Raw genomic sequence first — 22,095 nt, 5'->3', positions numbered from 1 at the left:
GGTCTATTGAACTATCACGTCGTTTATGTTGTAAGGAGAGACATCATAAGAGACATGGGAAAGAGCTTGGGATTGTAGGGAGAAACGACGCTCTATCTTTGATATACTAGGAAGAGTCGACCAATTGGTAATAAAACTTTGTGATATCTCGCTTCACATTCGATATTTTATGAAGAGATATCCATTTAGCATTAATTGTGCAATCATACCTAGGTATGTTGGGATTTTATGGGTGTTGGGGTAATATAGAATCTCGAGCACTATCATTGGGTTAGTTGTTGCACATCTAATTATAAGGGGTACCTAGGTAGCTTACGGGTAACTCCAAATATCCAATCTAAGGATAGCTTCATAATGTAGTAAAGGCAACGCATTCACACACACACAAATAACCATGACCGAATACTTTGAGACATCGTCTATGATATGATTTATGTAGAGGTTATATGACATCTCCTATCTCCTAATTCCATAACAAACGTAACTTCGCTCTCCACATGCCACTCACCAATATACATCAAGTATTCTCTGAAGTAAATCCTCCGCTCTAAAATAAGAACGACCTAACCCCAATCTCATATCCTCACCGACATGGAAGGGTTTAGGTCGCGAAAGAAGATAAAGTACTCGTGCAGAGGGCTCAATACTGACAACCACCTGCAAACTCGAAAGATGCGCGATTCGACAATCTTGACTTGACCAGGAAACCGCATTCGAATTTCTCAGCAGTCCGCCACCTAGGCATTGCCCAATCCGAGCAACACCAAATTCGCCACATTCATAGCAACAATAATCAACCAAATCAGGCCTGCAAGCACCGAGACATACCACGGATTCGCAAGTCTAACCGGCCGATTCGCAGGCGCAAGACCCATCTCGCCATTCTCTCCCTCAGCATCAAGTCCCAACGAAACGCCGTTAATCACAAACGTATCCTTGCCCTCGGTCTTATATCTTGCGTGGCCGGGTTGCGCCGTCATATACTTCCCGAAACAGGTGAACCAAATCAGAGGCGCTGATACAAAAGGTAAGACGACGCTAAGCGCGACTTGACTACCGTTCAGCGCAGCGTTGAGTTTCTCGCGGCCGGCTGCGCCCGCGATGATTATACTCGGCGTTATGGAAATGGAGCGTGTGACTAGGCGGCGCAGCCAGGGTTGCATTTTCCATTTTAATGCGCCTTCGCATATCATTTGTCCAGAAATTGTGCATACGATACCTGCTGATACACCTGAGAATAGTAACGCGAGCGCGAAGATTGTCCCGGCGGCCGGACTTATGCTTTCGGAGAGCAGGTCGTGGATGCCGAAGATATCGGCTTCGAGAGCGTTCGGGTTGTTAAAGAGCGATGCGCCGGCAACGATAAGGATCGCGCTGTTGACGAAGAGGGCGAATGTGAAGAGTGAGAGGGAAACTTCGGCGTAGGAGTACTTGAGTGAGTGCTTGATGGCGGATAAGCTGGGAACGTAGTATGTCTTTTCGCCTGTTTTGCCTTCTTTGGTACTGTTCGGCGCGGAGGCGGGTTCGGGTGGGAGGAGCCCGCGCTTCGTGTCGTAGTCTTTGAGACGGCTTTGCACGATACCGGAGCCGAGGTATAGGGAGTGCGGCATTACCTATAAGCTAGGTGAGTAAATGTACCCAAGTATTCATGTATTCGATTCAGCTGAGGGATGCTTTGGTGGCGCCGCCACTGACGAGCCGCTAATCTTGAAAGGGGGAGATGAGGGGCCTATAAGAAGACCGACTTACTGTAGCACCAAGGATACCGCAAGCCTGGAATAAGCCGGACGATTGTGTGATGGAGTCATTTGGTACATAACCCAAGAAAACTTCACCGGGGGTAGTACCCGTGATGAGTGACAGTTGGATACAGAAACAAATGACAACAGCCAAGACAAGGAGCATCACAAAAAACTCGAACGCACGCAGACCCTTGATCGTTCCATGGGGTTGGTAGAAAATGAGAATAACCATAACATCCAGGATCGACAGAGCGCAGCCAGCCACAAGCGGCAGCTTGGGTATGAGCAGATTTAATCCAATGGCAGTACCAATGACCTGCAGAAGTCAGCGATGAGTCGCAAGCCACGATTCGGATGAGGGATCTTGGTACTCACTTCAGCGATATCGGTAGCGATAATGGCTGCCTCAGCCATGAAATACAGAAAATAGTTCAGCCATCGCGGTAGAAATGCGCGGCACGCCTCAGCCAAGTTTAGTCCAGTAACAGTTCCCAGCTTGATAGAAAGGCATTGCAGAAAGATGGCGAACAAATTGCTCATCAAAATGATAAAAAGCAGGCGAAATTGGTTTTCAGCGCCGGCGCTGATGTCGGTGGAATAGTTACCGGGATCGACTATAGGTCTCAGTTAGTAACTATTTAAATAGGTAAGTACCTACATCCTCATGTACATCTTCATGTAGGTATCCGTCTAAGTATAAAGTATATGTCATATATGTCATATTAATGATATTAAAGGAGATTATCACATACTATATGCCACGGCGACGAGAAAGCCGGGCCCGACGAATTTGCAAAAAGTAAAAAGAGTATGTTGGACCTGGCGCAAAGGAGTCCTCTTCTTGTGGGATGCAATTGAGCTCTGTTCGTGAACGACTTGACCTAGTGGTTGAGATGGTGGTGTCGTTCCAGGGGACTGACCAATCGTACGAGCGGAAATGGTCAGATTTGCAGGAGCTCGGACGCCACCATCAGGGTCCTCGTCAATAGAAGGCGGCACGTCCTCCGCCACGGGTTGTCCCGAGTTGTCCATACTCCTCGCAGAATCGCCGCTTCTGTGCTCTCTGGCATTGGCAATGCCGTTGAGGTCAGAGTTCGTAACGAGGTCGTTCGAGAGGGCGTTAGGACTTTGATTAAGCCCTTCGCCCTCGTACGGCTCGTCCGTCCTCGACGTCTGGTTCATGATCGAACCAGAGGCCCAGTTAAAAAACGGGCTATGGGAAGTTTCCTAGTTCCCCCCTTTTTTTACTCTTTTTATTTCCCGAGCGGATGGTTCTCTATTTCTATTGTCATGGGGAATGAAAGAGAATAAGAGGAAATAAAAACGGGTAACACAGTCCCGAATATTAAAAGGACAAAGAATAGGAATGAATGATTGATTTAATATTTCGGTGTTTCAATCGCTCGGTAGAAGAAAATGTTGAGTCCGGAATACGGGTGTAAACGGTATCGGTAGGTAGTAACAGAAAAAAAGAGGCCAAAAGGGTAAGTGGATATTCGATTCTATATGAATTGATTCGTTAACGATTTTCTGTTTCCACTTTGGATCTGTTTGAGTTGCCTCCGTAATAGGTACCTACATACGGTACTAAAGGGCTGAGCAGTTAGCGTAGTCTCCACCGGGATTGTACCCTTACCCCAGAGTTTAGCGTAAGAGTTACCACTGACTTACAGCTATTACACTTATACACACTTGTATATACTAAACTGAGAGTAGATCACCATTACTTTTACTTACTTACATTCTAATTCCCTGTTGTTCCGTATGTCACCTTACCCATCTAGTTCCTTGCTAAATCGATCGGGTGCATCATCGATAGATAGAATTTAACGGTTTCTCCCGTAATACGGCCTAATCCCGGCTACCTTGGACCCGAAACGATGCCGGACCATGTGGTGGTCCCCGGCAGATCCTTGTAATTTGATGAAGATACCGTATCGATACGATGGTAGTCGTACAATTGCTTCTTCTTATTACTAAATAATTTGTTAAGTGTTTTGTGCTTAGTGTTTGTGTAGTTGTGGTTGGATTTCTATCTCAGATTCAATAGGATAGAGAATGTGAGTTGCAAGAGGGGAACATTAAAAAGTGATTCTCATCTGAAGGAAATCTAGATGCCTCTTTCCAAGTAATATGTTACAAGTCCAGGTCACGGCATTGGTCAGTTGAAACTATTAATTTCTTAGGGACGTGTTGATGTTCCTAAGGTACTGTAACTACGCTTTCCTCATCATTCGCTCATTTCATATCACTCCTCGCTAATTCACCCACCCATCCGTTCCATCTCATTCCTCGTCAACTTCTTGATTCACGCTTCAGTATCATATATGTCATACAAACTTCCTTTCACCCAGTTGCTGAATACACCATCATCCCACCATACTCACGCATACGTACCTAACCTACTTAATCACTACCCACACACACACACACACACGTAATCTTCGCTCGGAATGTCTTCACCCATTCCTCGGCCAACCCACCGGCTGGTTTCGGGCGAGTCTCGGTAAATCTCGGTATGGCAATTTATCCCGATAACTGAATTTGTCGACCACCGGGAGCTTATTGCGACTTCTTACTACCAATCTTTCCCGCAGCACGCTCCCTCTCTCTCTTTGCGTATATTTCAGCCGTAAACGGATTCTCATATTTAAGAGCGATCTGGTAGACGACGAAAACCCAGGCGGTCAGTAGGATACCGGCAGGCTTGCCGTATAATAGTGCAGTACCGAGGAAACTGCAGGTCGAGCCATTATACATAGGCGCATCTGTAATGTTGAACGGAAAGCCGGTGACGATATCATCCATTAATATCCCGAAATAGTCTCCTAGGAATGTTCCCGTAATTCCTAGCATCCATGTTGAAGATATTACGAGAATGTTACCGACGGCGAGTAAGGCGAAGGCAACATATTTGACCTCATCTAACTCGAGTAACGGGTATGATGGTTGTTCGCGTAGTGCACGTTCGTATAGGAAATCGCGTACGAGGCCAATGGAGAAGATGGTGAGGGCTAATCCATAGCATGCGGTTTGCGATCGGCCACCGAAGAGCTTAGTGAGTAATTTATTGTGATACTCTATTTCGGAATGTTAGAAACAAGGATTCATGTGGGATATGTTAAGTCGTTGTCTATAGAGGAGGCTGGTGTCGGGGTTAATTTGCGCACCTTGTCGAGCTACGATACTGTTTCTTATTAGCTTCCGACTTTTAGAACTATATGAGTATATAACTGTGAGACATGCGACCTACTTCCAGAATAGAGGATTGAATGCAATAGCACTGGCCGAAACTGGTATTGTTAGCAAGTATATCGTGTGTCGCGGCTATTCGAGGTTTAGCATACTAAACAGGCTTGTCTGGCTAAGGTCGACCAGCTTGGTCGTGGGAGCTTCAAATGATGCCATAGCTTAAGCTTGCTTGTTAGGTATACTTGATTATGTTGTTTTTTACTGTATGATACGAAAGCTCAGAGAAAATGCGCAAGTGATGACGATGACGTTAATTGTTATTTCCCAGGCAAAATAAGTTTAGTAGGCATGTATTAAACGAACGTGGCCTGGCGGCTTAAGAAAGTTGGAGTGGAAGCTTGTTTGGTCGAGCTGGCCAAAATAATTGGAGCCAAGACTTCTTTTAAGCGTTCCGTTCCCGTGAGACATTCACATGGTGTCATCCCGCAGCTTCTCTTGCCTCTCTTTTGACTTTCGGAGCCCCTCCGCGACAACTTAATCATTGCCGATCGGGACGCACGTGCGTATATTACGTTGAAGTTGTGGTTTACCTAAACTTTCTTCGAGTTACATCTATCCATGTTACACTTCCATACTACGTACATGTACCACACAACTTTTCTCCTCATCTAACCAACTGCTCTATTTATTCCCCGACATTAGACAAATAGGAATTATACTATAAATCGTAGTTGTTCTTATCTTAACGCCACTATATCTCCCAGTTTCCCAGCGGGGTAGATCTGGGGGAGTTCCAGTTTCTCCAAGGTTTGATAGGGATAAAACCTAGGTGTGGATGGATTGACCAACACAAGCAAGATAGGGAGGAAGAATGTGGAAGCATCTCCATTTCATATCATATTCGATTCGAGAATTGGACCTAAGCCAACTATCTCCTTGGGTATTCGATAACAGCTAACAAAGTCCGCCTTAAACAATTCCTTCTGGCATAGCATGTCCTAACCTAGCTAACCTTTACCGTCATCACCTACGCGTCCTCGTCTTCTTCGTTGTCTGGGTCGTATCCTCTTCCTCTTCATCTTGTCCTTTCTTTAGATCGTCTTCCAGACCCCATTCTTCTTTGTCATACCAATCCTCTCCATCAGACATGTCACGGTTCGGTCCAACATGTGCCTCGTACTTGGACCATTGCAAAACTGTCTTTCGCATCCGGTCCGCCCGGAGTAGTCCCTCATACAGTCGCTTTGCCCCTCGACATACTTCCTCCTGCTTTTGTACATACAGCTGTAACAGTCGCCGCATGTCTTCCGCCTCAGCTTCCGGGATTCCGAGATCCCGGTCAGGATGTGCTGATCGTGGGGGCAAAAAGAGAGGATGGATCGGGGGCTCATCCGTGGATTCCGACATCACGGATATCCCACGACTATTCGCATGCTCCATTTCTCTGTCGGCTTGATCGGATTGGGCTATTCTGTCGATTTCGCTCTGTCTGATGGAGGAGAGCTTATTTGCTACTAACAGCTTCGCTGCCTCTATAGTATGTGACTCTACGTCTCCATTACTGATGTCAGCATTTATGCTCGGTCGCCTTTCCGTGGTGTCGACTTTCTTGTCCTTGCCTTCGGGTTTGTCGGGAGTACCATCTTGCTCATTGCATTTGTGGTCTTGCTTTTGTCCCTCTCCGTCGACGTTTTCACCTGGTCTTATTGACCCTGCATCTGCGTTGGCTGGTTGATCTATATCGATCATCGGGATATCGACACTATTGGATTTTCCTCCATTCGTTGTGGTCGCCTCTTCAGTGTTTGTAGAACCCTCTTCTTTCACTACAGCATCGACAGTTTTGCTAGTCTTTGCTTGTGCGTCTTCTAGCATTAGTATATTGGCGTCCGACTTGACAGACCCTTGCCCTTGACTATTGTAATCCGTATAGTCGTCACGAAATAGTTCTATGTCGTTGGGACCGATCATTATATCGCAAGGCGCCCAAATATGGTCGCCGACGAGCTTCGTTTGGAGGTGTTTGACTCTCCAAAGCGCCGCATTTTCCTTCTGCATGATATTGCAGCTCTGCTTCGCTAAATCTGCGAGAGTTTTTGTAGTGTACGGTCGTGATAGGGTGGGATGTGAAGGAAGGTCGGTAACAGAGGTAAGAGGCGCGAGAATGTCTGAGGACGGTAACCTGTTAGTAATTCTGGACACGCTAGGTCGGGGAGCGACAACGAACTTTCTAAGCGCACGTTTGCGTATGGGTTAAATTCGGCTGCTGCATGGGCAACATCTTGGACGTAGTCTTGGTCATCGTCGCTATCGAGTTCGTAACCATCATCGTCAAGGAGTACGGGATTTCGGCTTATGATGGCTCTTTGGTAACCGGCGTGATTGACAATCTGTAAGGTGAGAATTGATTAGGAGCTGTTCCCGCATGTTTTCGCTTTGGTGAAGTATGGAATACTTGCCTCTTTGTATACCTCCGGTCCTGAAGGTGGTGCTAGCTGTCCTTCATGGACGAACCTAGCCCTCTTCATCAATTTGTGCCCGCGATTGCCATGGTAATATATTTCGGAGTCAGAGTCGGATTCTAAAAAGCCGAAGCATTAGCAACTAATACGAAAAGTCACTCTGTTCAATAACACTTACCGTATGCCTTGCGCTTACGAGCCTTCTTCATTGCCGTGATGGTCTCGGAGAAGAGGACTTGTTGAGACGTCATTGCGATCGTCTACTCCTACACTTGTCGCGACGCTTGTGAATCCAACTTGTTTTTCCAGTGATCTCTTAATGGTTTGAATAACTGGTATAGATTTTTTATTTGCGGCACCGATTGTTTTACGACGTAAGGGAGTATAAAAGTCAACCAATACAGACAAACTTTTCGTACCAATCGATCGAGGATAAGAAGGTCTATCGGTCGCAGGAACAGGGCAACGAGAAAGGCGCCGCGAGCTGAAAGTTGAATTCCTTGAATGGTAAAGTAAAAAGGGGTTATATGGATATGTAGATAACTTTCTGGGGTCTCTAATTCACCCTTTTGGCGATATAACACCGAAGTTCTATGCAATGAAGAAGACTTCAGAGGAAAGTTGAGGGAGGAATACTTTGGTAGCAACACGGGTAGAGAGCTGGAAGCGAACAAGGCTACTTTACTGCCCGCAGTGCGCCTAATGCTAATCAAGATAACGATATTACCTGACTTGTATTGGACAGTATAGGTATTTTTACAGTGTAAATACTCCTTAAAGATACATAAATCTATTCTTAATTAGACTACGCTAATCAGAAAAAGGCTTAAGGTGTTTAATACTCCACGAATCAGTCGACGCATTTTGATAAAGAGTATTACATAATCTGAAGAATCCCGGCACAAGTTCCCGCCGAGCCTCCGACTTTTCTAGCGATGGTTCTTAGCAGACTATGGCCGTAAGGCTAGTGATGTGAGGTCACTGAAGCTATGGAAATCAAATACTTGTACCCACTTCGATTTCTATGTAAGACAATGCTGCAATCACAAGCAACGCGATACCTTCTTTAATGCAAATACAATGATGAGTTATGATACCAACCCTTCTACTTGGATCGCTTAGTTGCCTTGATCTTGTGTCATATTAAATACTATCTGATAATAGCAAACTGGTATAACACTTTTAGGATCACACCACATATGTGAGCCAAGCCATGCGAACTTGAGTGGAAATATATTGAACTGATCGCATTGCTTCTAGGGCAATGTGTTAAATCGATTACGAGCCTAGACCGATACTTTTGCGCTTTGGCATGACGGTTCTCCATCCATTCGCACATACAATCACGCAAATGCATCCCGATCTCCTGTACCAATAAACCAATGGACGGCTATCCAGCAGGTAGCTTGGACCATAATGTCCCTTTCCTTGTCGTCTCTGGACTGGGTACTGCCTCCACTAAACATACCTTGGAAGATCCTGGTTTGAGAGAGCAAGGCATACTCGTCCGATCAGAGCTACCTTCGATAGAGAGTCGAGAAGCAAAGATAATCCTTCGTTGTATTCAAGAAAAGGATGCTACGAGTCTCCCATGGAACTCCCGTGATACCTCTAGGCGGTATAAGTTCAAGATAGAGACGATTGGAAGGGTATGTCTTCACTTCTAAGAAGCATCTAGACATACCGTATTATCATAAGAAACGAGTCTGACTTCGCTTCTTAGGAATTCCTCCTACCACCTCGCCGCGCACGTCTCCCCGACAACTTCGAAGCACCTCCGTCCCCTCCTATACTACATTCCCCTTTCTCGCCTCTAAGCCCAGGTTCTACGTTATATCCTGATGGTCTGATAGATACGAGATGGCTTCAAAAACATCAGGAGTTCATACCTAGTGTGTACTTGACTTTCTATAGTCTGACCTCGGATCCTACACTTGCGACTCTGCACGATAATCAACTCAAGACGGACATAAACGCTGTAAAAAATGCCATTGCACAATCCGGATATAAGACCCGTTTTGTTGCGGTTATTCTCAGTGACCAGTCGCCGAGCTCCGTAGGCCAATTCCAAGAAAGATTGGAGAATGTTAGGAGGAGTACGGGTTTAGATCCGAAAGCTTCACTTTTCGTGCTACCTACCCAGCGAACTGAAGCAGACCTGGATATTGCTGTTGATAGTGTCCTGTCCGCGGTATTCGACCAAGCGGCTGAGTACTATCGCGATCTTGGTAGGCACTCTCGGAAAAAGAAGTCAAGGGGTATTGCGCCGCAGCCGACTATTCCGCCCACCACGGGGACTTCTCATACGCTATCTCTGCAGGGCTGGAATGTTCGTTACGACTTCAAGACAGCCGTCTTCGCAGAATTTCGCCAGGAAATAGATACTGCACAGCGCTCTTATGAGCAAGCGTACGATACCCTTCTCGGCGCCGATGTTCTTGAAACTATTCCCGGATGGAGCCCAAGGTTCAATGACTCTCGGCTTCTAGCTGACATATTAGCTATCCGGATTTTAAAGTGCTTATTATGGACTGGCCAAAGCACTTCCGCTGTCAAGAGATGGCAAGCACATCATGATAGGATATTCGATTTAGTCGATCGACGGGGACGGGGAACACAAAATTATGGATGGAAAGCTTGGGAAGCGAGATGGAGTACGGTAATGGCGAACTTGATAGAAAAGGTTCAGTTCCCGGAATTGGATCCGTCTGTTACTATACCATATCGCCTACCCGAAAAGAATCTTTCTGCCGAGCGTTTACAGCCATGGGAATTCCTTCATCATCAGGGGTATTGGTACCGAATGGCTGCGCGGCATCTTTCGAATAGGCGAAAGTTAGCACTGTCTATACCTGAAGACGACCGAAAACCACCAGACACAACCTCGCCGTCCCAGCCAAGCAAGGCCTACGTTTATGACACTTACATGTGTCCGGAACCTCATGAAGAGTATCCACTAGTCGGGACTGGCGTCAATCATAGCCAGCTGATATATGATCACCTAACATTAGCACGAAGAGAATTTCAGAAACGTCTTCAACTTCGAACATCAACAGAATTAGCACTCGAATGTTCCAAGGAACTAGAAAGACTACGGGAATGGAAACAAATTTTAGGAATTCTTACGCCCCTTTGGAGGAATATGTCTTTTCGCAAAGAAGGTTGGTGGGATATCATGGAAGCATTAAGCTGGACTTTAAGAGGCGCAGCTGTAGAAGCCAACAGAAAGGACCTTGTCATTGCTATCGACTGGGAGCTTCTCAACAGAGGCAAGTGAGGCCGGCTCTAGAAGGAACAGCTTATAACTAACGATCACAATAGGGTTTTCTCGACGACCAGGTTGGCATTACGATATAACAAAGTCGTTGGACGATATAGATGAAGACGACGATCAACCCGATATTAGCATTAGCGATGAACTCATTACGTCGTTCCTACAAGCATCATTCATATTTAAGAATGAGGAAGGGAAAGCTGGACAAAATTGTGTCGCACAATTAGCAATTTCGTCAAATGCATTTCCGGACGCTGCGCCTGTGGAATTTGAAGAGATTCGAGTTCAATTTGACGGTAGCTTACGACCAATACACTTGAAGCACAAGGCCAGCAACAAACAAACATCAGCGTCTCCAAAATTACGGGTAACCAAAGTAGCTCTATCGGAAGTCGAGCCTAGCAACGATGCCGATTCTGACGACGCCTCCGAGATAAGTTCTCAAACGATTACCACCATTATACTTGAGGGGACGGATGACTTGACTCTATTGCCAGGTCAGACACGAGTCTTTGAGATAGACGTCCCATTACGGGAACCAGGTGATGCGGAAGCCTCCTCAGTACAGGTTTCAGTAGCTCCGGAATCTTTTGACCTGAAATACACAATACACCTGAGGGAAACGAACTCAGTAGGTTTGTGGTATTCGCCGACGTCCTCTAGGAAGAGGGTTACACGAATAAATCCGCACAGAATCAAAGTACTTCCTAGGCCTCCAAAAATGGAAGTCAAGCTCATCAAAATGCTGGAGCAATATTATGCCAATGAGCATATCCCACTTGAGTTAGAACTCTTCAACGAAGAAGACGCCGATGCAAATACAAAGCTTGACGTAGTGTTATATGGGGATAATGTGCCCAGCTATAAGGTTCAAATCGAAAATGGTGCAGAAAAGTCGAGTTCTGCAGGAGTTGAAGAATCAAAACTCGAGGGTGTTTCCGTTGGGACAATCCCCAACTCCAAGTCAATACGAGCTAAAATCATTATCGAACCGGTCGATGGACCTATGGTATTCGATCTGATGGTCAAGGCACGGTATCATCTCGTTTCAGATCCAGCGACACCAATCATTCAACAAGAGAATTACAACCTGAACATTGTTAACCCTTTTGAGGCGAGCTACGATTTATCTCCAAGGCTTCATTCCGAGTGGCCGAATTATTTCAATCCTGAAGACATACATGACTCATCAGAGGGAAACGAGGCTACCCGCCGTCCTCGAGGACTGGCACAAAAATGGTCTCTTGCGACGAGGTATGCATCATTCGCACAAGAGGATTTGGCTATATTAGGCCTGGATGTAAATATTCTCTCTACACAAGGTAATGTGACTTGCAAAGCGTCTACGAGCCAGCCGTCAGTGGAGCCTGGCATGGTTATCAGCCCCAAGGTCATCGAAGAAGCACGTTTCGAGCTCATCGCCCAAAAATTCGACCTCGACGATAGATCACCAGCTACAGCCGATCTCGCCTTCATTATCAAATGGCGACGGCTCACATCGTCTAAAGATACAATAAACACTACGTCCCTGCCACTCCCACGATTCTTCATCACAACATCCGAACCACGCGTTCTAGCCAGCGTATCCTACTACTCACCTCCCGATCCATCCTCCTCACCCTTATCTCCACGATCCCCCACCAAATCGAAATCTAAACCTGCATCCCTAGACCCCGCACCACAACTCTTATTCCTAGACGTCACAATCGAGAACCCGTCGGCGCATTTCCTGACGTTTGGTCTTATGATGGAACCCAGCGACGAGTTTGCGTTTTCGGGTGCTAAGGCGACGACGCTTAATGTGCTGCCTGTTGCTAGACGCTCGGTTACGTATCGGTTGCTGCCGCTTGTTAGAGGTGCTTGGGTAAGACCAACGTTGGTGGTTAGGGATAAATATTTTCAGAAGGTGTTGAAGATTATTCCCACGGAGGGTATGAAGACGGATCGTGATGGGGTGTTGGTGTGGGTATCGCCTGAGGAGGAGGGTGAAGATGATGGTGAAGAAGGAGACGGAGAAAAGAAAGAGGATGGGAAGAAAGGGGGTGAAGAAGAAGAGGAGAATGAAGAAGATGACGACGATGATGAAGATGAAGATGAGGATGAAAGTGACAGTGAGTGAGTGAGATATGATTAGAGCGGCTTAGGTGATGGAAAGGAAAGGATAGGAGCTTAGCATATGTTCAAGGTTGTCCAAGGAGAGGACTGGGATGGGGTGTTACGTTAAGCTGTTTGATATAGAGGAATTTATCGAAAATGTGTTATGATGAGTTATTCTACATTGGATTTTCGAAGCAATTACGTGAGTCTATGTAGCTTGTAATTATGTGACTACGTGTTAAACTATAACGTTTAGACTTAGCCTGGACTTTTACATTTTATTAATACATAGATTTATGATATCCACTCTCATTATACTATTAATTCTCCGTCAACGGGAAGTTGTGTTTAGGTTGTATTCCAATTTTTACAAATCTCAATGGGGTTCTCGGCCATTTTTATTGTACCTACTTTCGTTATCCCGACACAAAATGGTCACACTAAAACACCGGGTTAAATAGCCCAACCATATGTCGCATAGCGTAAGACTGAGTCGTAAAAGTCAGTTGGTTAGTTGTGTTTTCAGCTCCATTCGCAATCTAAAGAGGTGCCTATTTTGAACTACTAATCAATCGGCGCCCGAGTCATGCCGTGGAGCCGAATGAGAAGGTGTTAGGAATTTAGATCCATGTGATGAGGAAATAACATGCCAGGAACGCGGCTTTGGGGGAAACCCTTAACTCCTACCGGCGCTGTACGACGTCCATAACTCCGGTATTAGGTACATTAAACCGAGACTTCCAAAATCAGATGATTTGAAAGCAATGTTGGTATCTCTGTAATCTCAATCGAGACAAAATAATAATGCAACCCTCCTTTTCTTTCCTATTACTTCACACACCTACCTAATGACTTCGTTCTTACGAGTTCTCTTTAAAAGAGGACCTGCGTTATCTCCGGGCAAGATCTCAATCAACAAAGCATCGATAGCTGTAACCACCGTGGGGTTATCAATGGCGGCCTATTACAGCACAGTAGCGGTACGACCGTCGCAAGTCCCCGAAGCGCAAGATTTCAAACCTCTAGCACACCACGTCAAAGATCGTCATGGAAAGACCGTCAGATTCCAGAATCCGTACCCGTCTTTCAAACCCCCTAATCTCAGGGAGCTAGCATTGACAATGATGTGCGTTTTACATACCGTCATACGAATTTTCATGCATGTCTAAGCTGACTCTAGAAACGTGTAGGAGTAAATACCTGGGATTACTGAAATGGCCTGAACCAAAACTGGAGGAGAAAATTGTATCTGTAGTGAAACCTGAGTTCTTGCCGACGCGCACGGCGTCTTCAAAACTCCGCGCCACTTGGCTGGGACATGCTTGCTACTACGTGGAATTCCCATCCGGGCTGCGTGTGCTGTTCGATCCCGTATTTGAGGACTGCTGTGCTCCGTACAGATTCCTTGGTTTTATGCGGTATACCGAAAAGCCTTGTGACATCGCCGATCTGCCTTTTGTTGATGCGGTTGTGATTAGCCATAGTCATTATGATCATCTGTCGTACGAATCTGTACAGGAAGTGCAGAAACATCATCCGAATGCGCACTTTTTTGTGGGCTTGGGGCTTGAGAAGTGGTTCAAGGAGGGCGGGTTGAAGAATGTGACAGAGATGGATTGGCGGCAGGAAGCGGAGTTCACGTTGACGCCACAAGCTGCTAAAGCAAGTAGGTCAGAGGTGCAAAGTGCGAGTAGTGCAGAGTCGTCAGAACCGATTACTGCGACGATTTCGTGTCTTCCCTGCCAACACGCCTCTGGTCGGAGTCCATGGGATCAAAATCAAACACTATGGGCGTCGTGGGCCGTAAGCTCAGGTTCGCCCGCGAAGTCCGTCTGGTTTGGCGGCGACACGGGATACCGATCTGTGCCGAAAGTAGCCAAGGGCGTTGATGACCACGGAGCAGAATTTCAGCACCTACCAGTGAGCCCAGTGTTCCGACAGATTGGGCAGCGGTTCGGGAGGTTTGATCTGGGACTCATTCCCATTGGGGCGTATGCGCCACGCCATATGTTCTCTGGTGTGCATGCAGATCCGTTTGACTCCGTGGACATCTTTCAGGATATAAAATGCGAGAAGGCGATGGCCATTCATTGGGGTACGTGGGTTATGACACCAGAAGAACCATTGGAACCACCCGTACTATTAAAACAGGCGTTGAAGAAAAAGGGGTTACCAGAGACGGGGGTGTTTGATATTTGCGATATTGGTGAGTCGCGGGAATTTTGAAAGCTTTGCTATTTATGCATTATTTACGTGGTGAGCGTTGGAGTTTTCGGATTGATAATATCCATGATAGACGGGTATGAATTGGTAGAATTTTAGTCATGATCCACATATGTACATGAAACCAGATTTTATCTCATCTCTGTATGGAAATGACTGTTTTCGTGGTGTTTTAACCAGATGGAATCTTGTTTGAATCTAAATGTACCTGGATACCTAGGTATTTAAGACAATGACCCCACTTATCACTGGCACAACCATTACGGCTACTTTTTGGTCGTGTGTTACCTGTGAGAAATAACCGACCGATGACGACATCCCGGAAAGCACAGCGCATAAATACATAAAAGTTAGCGCTTATCGGCAAGCCACACGCACCTAAACCCCAATAAGATGTTCAGCTAGAAAGCCTTCCCAGACACGAATCAGTCCGCCAACCAATAGGAATTAGTTCAGCTCTTCCTCCGTACATATCTATCAGATCGTCCACGTCTTTCTCATCCACCAACAAAAGAAAATCAACCACACGATCCCATCATTTCATACATTCATCCAGTAAATAAATCCCCGCCCTAATTTACCATGCATCGACAACAGAACAGAGGTTTTTGGTACTATTCTTCTAGTCTTTCTCAGTTCTTCCCACTATAAAAAAAGAACGCATGAAGTTTTCGTGGTTAAATCTGAGATGGGTGTACATAATACTATTGCTGGACAAAGAAGGCGTCTTGTATTGTTACATCTAATATGGAAGATCCGTATAAAAAATTGATTGTAAGTTAACAATCCCTTTTTTTCTTCCTCGGCGGTCGCACAATCAATTTAGTATGAGTGAATCTCGCAAGCTCAGTTTACTCATCGCCTGTCATTTATTGCGTTGAGTCAGACTGGCGAATCCAAAAATTTAGTCAGGCGCCAGGATCAGCCCTCTGCTTTTTGTCAACGGAACTTTTACGCGAGATACTTGCATTTTCATACTCCTATCCGGCTAACTGACGAGCTAAGGATGAGCTTGGGTCGCTCCTTGATGAGACCATCATCATTTCTATATCCAACGACTACAATCTAAAAGACCCTGAGGAATTTTCTGCCGCGCGGGATGTCCTTTTAACCATTTCTAAAGATGTGGTCGCCGAAGAAGCCACTGGATTCAATCCAAGTGGACTTGGCGTTGATGATGTTGTAGACATCAATTCGTCCAACAGAGGTGACGACGTGGAACGTGGCGGGGCAACTAGTAGTGATATTAAAAGTATCGACGGCTTTACTCCCACAACAGAAAGTTCCGTGCCACCAAGTCTTGTGTCCACGGGATCATCTAGGACGTCCACTCGTGAAACACCGGGGCTCATCCACGTTGACATATTCGACGGCCTCAGTGATAGCGAGAAGGAGAATCAGCTTTCCCAGATGTTCACCTCGCTTAAACCGTTTGACGTGAAACTAGCTCTGCAGAAGTCAAGGGGTGATGCGAGTCTCGCTATTGACGAGCTCCTTAACCTGCAGTGGCTTGAGCAAACAGGCCAACGTCCTAAAGGTGTGGATGGTTTCTTTGTTTCCGATGAAGATGGCGTACATAATAAGAAGAGGAAAAAGAAAGGCGGAAAGAAGAAAAAGGTGGCCAAGGCGACATCACCTGCATCCCCCACATCGCCTACGTCTGCTACGTCTACGACTCCGGAAAGCCCAGCTGAAGAAGCAACCGACATTGATTTAGTGCAGTCTGGTATGTTGGACTTTATTCTCAAACTTGAGCTAATCATTACCTATTACTCACAGCTAACACCACTGATAGATCATATTGCACTTATATCTGATAGGCTCAATTTAACCCACTCAGAGGTGACAAGCATTTACCACCGGTATAATGCCTCTGCCGGAGCTACGGTGATCGAGATTCTAGATAACTACATTGCCTTAGGGTTAGCATCGTCAGATGCTGGTTTGCTATCCGATTCTCAATTAGAGATAAACAAGTTCTCTTGGGTACCCCGCGAATATGTCAAGGCGACCATTGAAATTTGCGCGACGCTAGACGATGCCGAAGACATTATTCGTGTCTTAGGGGATCACTTTGAGAAACCATCGTATCTAAAATACGATGTGGCATATAGCGTCGTGGCCTCGGATCTAGAAGTGGTTACTGCCGAATCTGGGCTCACGCCCATCAATACGTCAAAGATGAAGCAACTCCCAAAACTTTCTACGAATGTACGCTCATCGGGAGTTCAGTCGCCCTTACGCACCCTAGGTTCACCGATAAATCTTCAAGCCGCATCAGCCGCGTCAAGGACGCTTGCCGAATCGAGAAACCATTCGTTCAACTCAGCTGCAGCAGCTTTCAAGAAAGGTAGATCTGACCCTCTATTTAGACAAGCTGGGGCGTATTTTGCAGAGCGTGCCCACGAACAAGCGAAGAACTACCGCCAGGCTAGTTCCGTCGAAGCTAATATCTTGGTCGATCAAAAGAGTACCAAAGATATGATTGACCTTCATGGCGTTACAGTCCAAGATGGTATTGATATTGCGATTGACCGGGTGTGGAAATGGTGGCAAGGCCTCGGGGAGGAACGAGTTCGTAAGGCGAAGCAGGGATTCACCGTTGTTACTGGCCTTGGTAGGCACACCGCAGACGGCAAATCCCGCTTGCGCATCAACGTGTTCAAAGCATTGGTGGCTGATGGGTGGAAAGTCGAAGTGATGACCGGTTCGTACCTTGTCACCGGAAGGAGGTAGTTCTTACAACTGCTTTTATGAGGCGCCCCACCAAGTTGATGCCCTACCGCCTCCAAAAAGAAAAGAAATTACGATAAAGCTTGCAGCTACATACCTTGACGGCACGCTTATGCCGATGAGATCACACAGGAGGGCATTGGCGGCGTTTCAAGGCGGGAGATCGTAGGCACATAGGCGATCAATTGTTTTGACGGCAGGATAAGGCAAAATCTGAGTGGGAACATTAAACCTTCAATGCTTTAGTCTCGCTATTTCAGGAGTTTTGCTTGGCGTTTAAGATCCTTACTCAGAAGCTTGCCTCGCTACTACATTTGTAGATTTAAGACAGGATGCGGCTGAATTGGTTCTAGGTCTAGGCGGGTCAGTGGTTGGGTTTGGTGTAGGCAGTGGTGGATAAGGCGACTCTGGAACATTGTTGGTTGTGAGCTATCAGTTGTTCTGGAAAGGAATAGGTCTAGGCTATATGATCTGCGAGCTTAGGAGTTCTTAGTAGGCACCTGTGCACGTATTAGTGAGTCAATTAAGGCAATCCGGGTAGTGGAGCTTCTAACACATTCTATAACAAACAAGAGCCAAGACATTTTTTTCCCACAAGGCCAACTTCGGGCCTTTGCGACACCAGAACGGGAATGTATTACATGAGCTATTATATCGGTTAGTCTAGGATACACATGACATTTCTTGAATGTCCTAGGTATACTCTAGGTACGTAATCAGCATTGCAATTGCGTGACAATTTGAAAATATTACCAACCTCATATATCTTAGGTATACCTAGGTACCTAAGAAATAAGTATTTATTCGACCCCGCGAGAAAATCCACTGTGCCAGATGCAGCTGGGGATGCTCTGAGACGGCCCCTCTCTCCTGGATCCCTAGGTATGCGCGTATACTAAGTTAAGGCAGGGGATCAAAACTCCTTGTTCTATTCCAGTTAACCGAGGGGATTCATGAAGCATTGAAACCGTCCTCTTTTGTAATTGATGATTGATAGTCAATCCATTAATCAATTATTACAAATGAGAAATTGCCTAGGTGTATTGTACTGCCGCTACATAACATTGAACCCGGTTATTTAACCTATTTCAGGTACTTTCAATGCAACCAGTAATATGATTCGGTTGATCAGTAAACTTAATCGCCTTGATAATTGGAAGTTATCTCTGAAGGTATGCAAGTACTTCTCAGATCATCTACAGATACAGACATGTATCTGGCAGGTATCCTGTAGAATTGATGTACAAACACAACACCGTCATAACTCCAGTGTAAACTTGGACTATTTTAACTATTTCAGTAGACTAAAATCACACGTAAAAGAGAAATACCTACTCGGGTACTTAAAAACTAAGATAGCTACACGAATATCCTTACAAATACAAGAACTTTTCAACTTAAATCCGCGGCTAACTCTGCCGGCCAACGCCGACCACGGCCATAACTGACTTGACTAGACCCCCAAGTTACAGGTTCAATAACAGTACTTAGGCCGTACTTATCCCCGTCGGGGCCCACCAAAGACCTGCTGCCTTTCAATTCCTTAGCACCTGCCTAGGTACAGTACCTATGACTTATAACGTCTTCTCTACCTACCGAGCCTGCCTACAAATCATAACCATACTACAAAGAAATCTAAACTACCTGCTTTTAACATCTTTCATATTAAACCGATATTTTATCACGCGATCTCCGATTTCATAGCTTCTCTTGCATTCACGTTTTTGCAGAGAGAATTCCTCAACCAGCGAGCTTAAGTTACCACTACATATCTACTTTTTTTTACGAGCGCCCACCACCCTACCAAATTCAGCGACGATGACGAACGAAGCTGCCGCGGGGCCAGCGCCGCAGGCTGTATCGGACATGACGCTGGACAACTACAGATTCCCATCACACCGGCTGCTGCGACAACAAAACGATTCCGAACGCACCCCGTTGGTACTGGTAGCCTGCGGTAGTTTTTCTCCCATCACATATCTCCATCTACGCATGTTCGAGATGGCAAACGATTACGCACGCATAAATACACAATACGAGGTCGTTGGAGGATGTTAGTATTGCCTCTTTTCAACATTGGAAAATAAGAGAATGAAGGACAAATTCTAATATTGTGTATGACCAGACTTATCACCAGTGTCGGATGCATACAAGAAAGCTGGTTTAGCAGAGTCGCGCCACAGGCAAGTAGCCACCCATTTCTAACTCGAATTGTTCACGATTCGAGTTGTATCATTTATCGGCACAATCAATGGTCTAATATCATAAAACAGAGTACGAATGTGTGAATTAGCAGCGGAAGAGACGTCAAGTTGGCTGATGGTTGACCCATGGGAAGCCATTCAACCCGATTACATGCCAACCGCTAAAGTGCTGGACGTGAGTATATACCAAACCATCTAAGTCGCACATATCGAATCGCCATTTCACAAGATGGAAGAACTATTGAGTCATAATGAACCAATGGACTATCAATTTCGCCGTTAGTAGCTTGATGAATAATCACTAACACAAGATGCTCTAGCATTTCGAATATGAAATAAATCAGGTCCACAACGGCATTCTTGCTGCGGATGGCGAGAGCCGGAAGTCCGTCAAGATTATGCTGCTCGCAGGCGCAGATCTAATTGGGACCATGTCTACTCCTGGTGTCTGGGCGGAAAAAGATCTCGACCATATCTTAGGCAACTTCGGAGCTATGATTGTTGAAAGAAGTGGAACAGACATGGACGAAGCCCTTGCTAATTTGAAACAATGGGAAGACAATATCCACGCAATTCCGCAGATGATACAGAACAATGTTAGCAGTACTAAGATCAGACTGTTCCTACGGCGCGAGTGAGTAATCCCCCGAAATTTATTATGCCTCACACAACCCATTGAGATGTCTTGGACTAAATTATTAACACGAAAACGCAATAGTATGAGTGTACAGTATTTAATTCCAGCATCCGTCATTCAATACATCGATCAACACAAACTTTACACAGATGATGGTGAGACAAAGACGAAGGATAAGGAAAAGCAGAAGGCGACGAATTAAATTAGCACCGGACTTTTGTGCTGGTCAGATTATTCACGGCCGATCTACACTTACGTCATGGTTACTCTTGAGGGACTCAATGTTAGGCTTTGGGGTTGCGCAAAATGCCACAATTTGCATCTTCCCATTCTCACAATATTGTACAAAGACACATCAGAACAGTACGCGAAACGTTGAACGAATCAATACCGAATTTGCGTCGCGGAAAAATCAAGAGGCGGGGGCCTTTTAGGAGGCCTACGCAAACTCCGGCACAGGAGACACTGGCGGGGGCAGGCAAGCTCCAGTCAGCTACGCTAGAAAGAGGAAGACGGGAATGAGGGGCAACGCAACGAGGGGAAATTCAATTCTTCGTCTGTGCCATTGGCACCCCCCACTCCACCCTTACTCAGGTGCCTTGGCCTCAAAATTCGCAATTCCCCGGTGGAGTAACCAAACCTATCTCCCTTTTTGTACTATGGAAGTTGGAAAGACTCTCTATATGGCCCTTAGATGCCGCCAGCCTATTAGCGATTAGCACTTAGGTGCTTCATTTTTTTTTTTTTTCTTTTGGGGTAATGGGAATTTTTACGTCGTATTATTAGCGGTTAGAGATGATATCCATCCGTCTTCATACACACACACATAGAGTGTACATAGGTGCAAATTTCATGGCATTTGGGGTCGGGTCGATCATTCAGATCCCATTTGCTTCATTACAACCGATAGTAATATGCCTATACCTGCCGACATGCTTGCCTACATATACATACATACTGTCTATGCAAGGTAATCCGTACCAATAGCCAGCCACAGTTGCCTGCCGGTTTCCTTTTAAAAGGAAACTTGCAGTTGAGTGGCTACGTCTTGCAGCATTGCGTATTCAGAAAGCCACCTACCTCTTTGACCGCTTGGAGTGAGGTCAGGACGAGTTGTCCTCTTGTTGTAGATTGGAGTCGGCTGAAGATATGCATGCGATGAGACGCTCTTGCTTAGGTGAAAGGTACTTATCTTCCTAGACATGTAAGGACGTCACATGTAACTGTTCGTCTTACCGGGCTCCTTGAGTTATTAGAGTACCTAGGTATCGTGAGTGACCTCTTATATGGATTGATGGGATTCTATATGTTCTAAACTGTTCAGCATAGAGACGCCAACTCGACCCTATGCATCATTGTATTGGGGAGAGTATTCAAAGCTATGTGTGAGGATCGTAGCTCACTTAGTGGCCTACCGTGCTACTCCAAGTTAGAGCGCGGGTGAAGCTTTGATGACCAATTTAACGTGAAATTCGGCTTGAAATGTGAATTTAGACAAAAAGTCGATTACTTGAATCGATTTGATATTTAT

At 45.7% G+C, this 22,095-nt stretch overlaps 7 protein-coding genes across 7 annotated transcripts; 4 read left to right on the top strand and 3 right to left on the bottom strand.

Moving 5' to 3' along the window:
* Window positions 1-389: 389 nt before the first annotated feature.
* F4822DRAFT_406372 (natural resistance-associated macrophage protein) lies at window positions 390-3,315 on the bottom strand. Its single transcript, XM_051458400.1, has 4 exons — window positions 2,495-3,315; window positions 2,118-2,356; window positions 1,750-2,058; window positions 390-1,613 (listed from the first exon to the last, which is right to left on the bottom strand). The coding sequence occupies exons 1-4, from the start codon at window positions 2,922-2,924 to the stop codon at window positions 738-740; spliced, it is 1,854 nt and encodes a 617-aa protein (XP_051313198.1). The 5' UTR covers window positions 2,925-3,315; the 3' UTR covers window positions 390-737.
* A 453-nt stretch (window positions 3,316-3,768) lies between these two features.
* On the bottom strand, window positions 3,769-5,478 carry F4822DRAFT_406370 (phospholipid methyltransferase). Its single transcript, XM_051458399.1, has 4 exons — window positions 5,090-5,478; window positions 4,996-5,035; window positions 4,913-4,929; window positions 3,769-4,822 (listed from the first exon to the last, which is right to left on the bottom strand). The coding sequence occupies exons 1-4, from the start codon at window positions 5,148-5,150 to the stop codon at window positions 4,305-4,307; spliced, it is 636 nt and encodes a 211-aa protein (XP_051313197.1). The 5' UTR covers window positions 5,151-5,478; the 3' UTR covers window positions 3,769-4,304.
* F4822DRAFT_406369 (RXT2-like protein) lies at window positions 5,477-8,038 on the bottom strand. The gene is made up of 4 exons (XM_051458398.1): window positions 7,575-8,038; window positions 7,394-7,515; window positions 7,162-7,324; window positions 5,477-7,102 (listed from the first exon to the last, which is right to left on the bottom strand). The coding sequence occupies exons 1-4, from the start codon at window positions 7,645-7,647 to the stop codon at window positions 5,958-5,960; spliced, it is 1,503 nt and encodes a 500-aa protein (XP_051313196.1). The 5' UTR covers window positions 7,648-8,038; the 3' UTR covers window positions 5,477-5,957.
* A 320-nt stretch (window positions 8,039-8,358) lies between these two features.
* On the top strand, window positions 8,359-13,074 carry F4822DRAFT_281386 (Gryzun, putative trafficking through golgi-domain-containing protein). The gene is made up of 4 exons (XM_051454892.1): window positions 8,359-8,597; window positions 8,657-9,045; window positions 9,120-10,665; window positions 10,718-13,074. The coding sequence occupies exons 2-4, from the start codon at window positions 8,779-8,781 to the stop codon at window positions 12,787-12,789; spliced, it is 3,885 nt and encodes a 1,294-aa protein (XP_051313195.1). The 5' UTR covers window positions 8,359-8,597; window positions 8,657-8,778; the 3' UTR covers window positions 12,790-13,074.
* Window positions 13,075-13,103: 29 nt separating this feature from the next.
* On the top strand, window positions 13,104-15,239 carry F4822DRAFT_406364 (Metallo-hydrolase/oxidoreductase). Its single transcript, XM_051458397.1, has 2 exons — window positions 13,104-13,893; window positions 13,958-15,239. The coding sequence occupies exons 1-2, from the start codon at window positions 13,616-13,618 to the stop codon at window positions 14,991-14,993; spliced, it is 1,314 nt and encodes a 437-aa protein (XP_051313194.1). The 5' UTR covers window positions 13,104-13,615; the 3' UTR covers window positions 14,994-15,239.
* A 37-nt stretch (window positions 15,240-15,276) lies between these two features.
* F4822DRAFT_281346 (uncharacterized protein) lies at window positions 15,277-18,062 on the top strand. Its single transcript, XM_051454891.1, has 3 exons — window positions 15,277-15,764; window positions 15,996-16,716; window positions 16,786-18,062. Exons 1-3 carry the CDS (start codon window positions 15,738-15,740, stop codon window positions 17,724-17,726), a joined length of 1,689 nt encoding a protein of 562 aa, XP_051313193.1. The 5' UTR covers window positions 15,277-15,737; the 3' UTR covers window positions 17,727-18,062.
* A 1,069-nt stretch (window positions 18,063-19,131) lies between these two features.
* Window positions 19,132-20,924, top strand: F4822DRAFT_281287 (Nucleotidylyl transferase). Its single transcript, XM_051454890.1, has 5 exons — window positions 19,132-19,776; window positions 19,849-19,906; window positions 19,997-20,102; window positions 20,248-20,561; window positions 20,646-20,924. Exons 1-5 carry the CDS (start codon window positions 19,542-19,544, stop codon window positions 20,764-20,766), a joined length of 834 nt encoding a protein of 277 aa, XP_051313192.1. The 5' UTR covers window positions 19,132-19,541; the 3' UTR covers window positions 20,767-20,924.
* The last annotated feature ends 1,171 nt before the right edge of the window (window positions 20,925-22,095 follow it).

This window comes from Hypoxylon trugodes (assembly GCF_022578975.1).
Source record: "Hypoxylon trugodes strain CBS 135444 unplaced genomic scaffold F4822scaffold_6, whole genome shotgun sequence".
NCBI classification, from domain to species: domain Eukaryota; kingdom Fungi; phylum Ascomycota; class Sordariomycetes; order Xylariales; family Hypoxylaceae; genus Hypoxylon; species Hypoxylon trugodes.
The sequence above is the reverse complement of the archived record's forward strand: the minus strand, read 5'-3'. Positions and strand labels throughout refer to the sequence as shown.

Excerpts from the sequence above, each read along its gene's own strand:
- F4822DRAFT_406372 (XM_051458400.1), bottom strand. The coding sequence starts at position 2,924 with ATGAACCAGACGTCGAGGACGGACGAGCCGTACGAGGGCGAAGGGCTT. Across the intron at positions 2,357-2,494 it reads TCTCGTCGCCGTGGCATATA|TCGATCCCGGTAACTATTCC; the intron begins GTATGTGATAAT and ends TGAGACCTATAG. Across the intron at positions 1,614-1,749 it reads GCGGTATCCTTGGTGCTACA|GTAATGCCGCACTCCCTATA; the intron begins GTAAGTCGGTCT and ends CCTAGCTTATAG.
- F4822DRAFT_406370 (XM_051458399.1), bottom strand. The coding sequence starts at position 5,150 with ATGGCATCATTTGAAGCTCCCACGACCAAGCTGGTCGACCTTAGCCAG. Across the intron at positions 5,036-5,089 it reads TAGCCAGACAAGCCTGTTTA|TTTCGGCCAGTGCTATTGCA; the intron begins GTATGCTAAACC and ends TAACAATACCAG.
- F4822DRAFT_406369 (XM_051458398.1), bottom strand. The coding sequence starts at position 7,647 with ATGACGTCTCAACAAGTCCTCTTCTCCGAGACCATCACGGCAATGAAG. Across the intron at positions 7,516-7,574 it reads TCGTAAGCGCAAGGCATACG|AATCCGACTCTGACTCCGAA; the intron begins GTAAGTGTTATT and ends TCGGCTTTTTAG. Across the intron at positions 7,103-7,161 it reads CGCAAACGTGCGCTTAGAAA|ACATTCTCGCGCCTCTTACC; the intron begins GTTCGTTGTCGC and ends TACCGTCCTCAG.
- F4822DRAFT_281386 (XM_051454892.1), top strand. The coding sequence starts at position 8,779 with ATGGACGGCTATCCAGCAGGTAGCTTGGACCATAATGTCCCTTTCCTT. Across the intron at positions 9,046-9,119 it reads AGATAGAGACGATTGGAAGG|GAATTCCTCCTACCACCTCG; the intron begins GTATGTCTTCAC and ends TTCGCTTCTTAG. Across the intron at positions 10,666-10,717 it reads CTGGGAGCTTCTCAACAGAG|GGTTTTCTCGACGACCAGGT; the intron begins GCAAGTGAGGCC and ends CGATCACAATAG.
- F4822DRAFT_406364 (XM_051458397.1), top strand. The coding sequence starts at position 13,616 with ATGACTTCGTTCTTACGAGTTCTCTTTAAAAGAGGACCTGCGTTATCT. Across the intron at positions 13,894-13,957 it reads GAGCTAGCATTGACAATGAT|GAGTAAATACCTGGGATTAC; the intron begins GTGCGTTTTACA and ends AGAAACGTGTAG.
- F4822DRAFT_281346 (XM_051454891.1), top strand. The coding sequence starts at position 15,738 with ATGGAAGATCCGTATAAAAAATTGATT. Across the intron at positions 15,765-15,995 it reads ATCCGTATAAAAAATTGATT|GATGAGCTTGGGTCGCTCCT; the intron begins GTAAGTTAACAA and ends TGACGAGCTAAG. Across the intron at positions 16,717-16,785 it reads CATTGATTTAGTGCAGTCTG|ATCATATTGCACTTATATCT; the intron begins GTATGTTGGACT and ends CACCACTGATAG.
- F4822DRAFT_281287 (XM_051454890.1), top strand. The coding sequence starts at position 19,542 with ATGACGAACGAAGCTGCCGCGGGGCCAGCGCCGCAGGCTGTATCGGAC. Across the intron at positions 19,777-19,848 it reads ATACGAGGTCGTTGGAGGAT|ACTTATCACCAGTGTCGGAT; the intron begins GTTAGTATTGCC and ends GTGTATGACCAG. Across the intron at positions 20,562-20,645 it reads AGACTGTTCCTACGGCGCGA|TATGAGTGTACAGTATTTAA; the intron begins GTGAGTAATCCC and ends AAAACGCAATAG.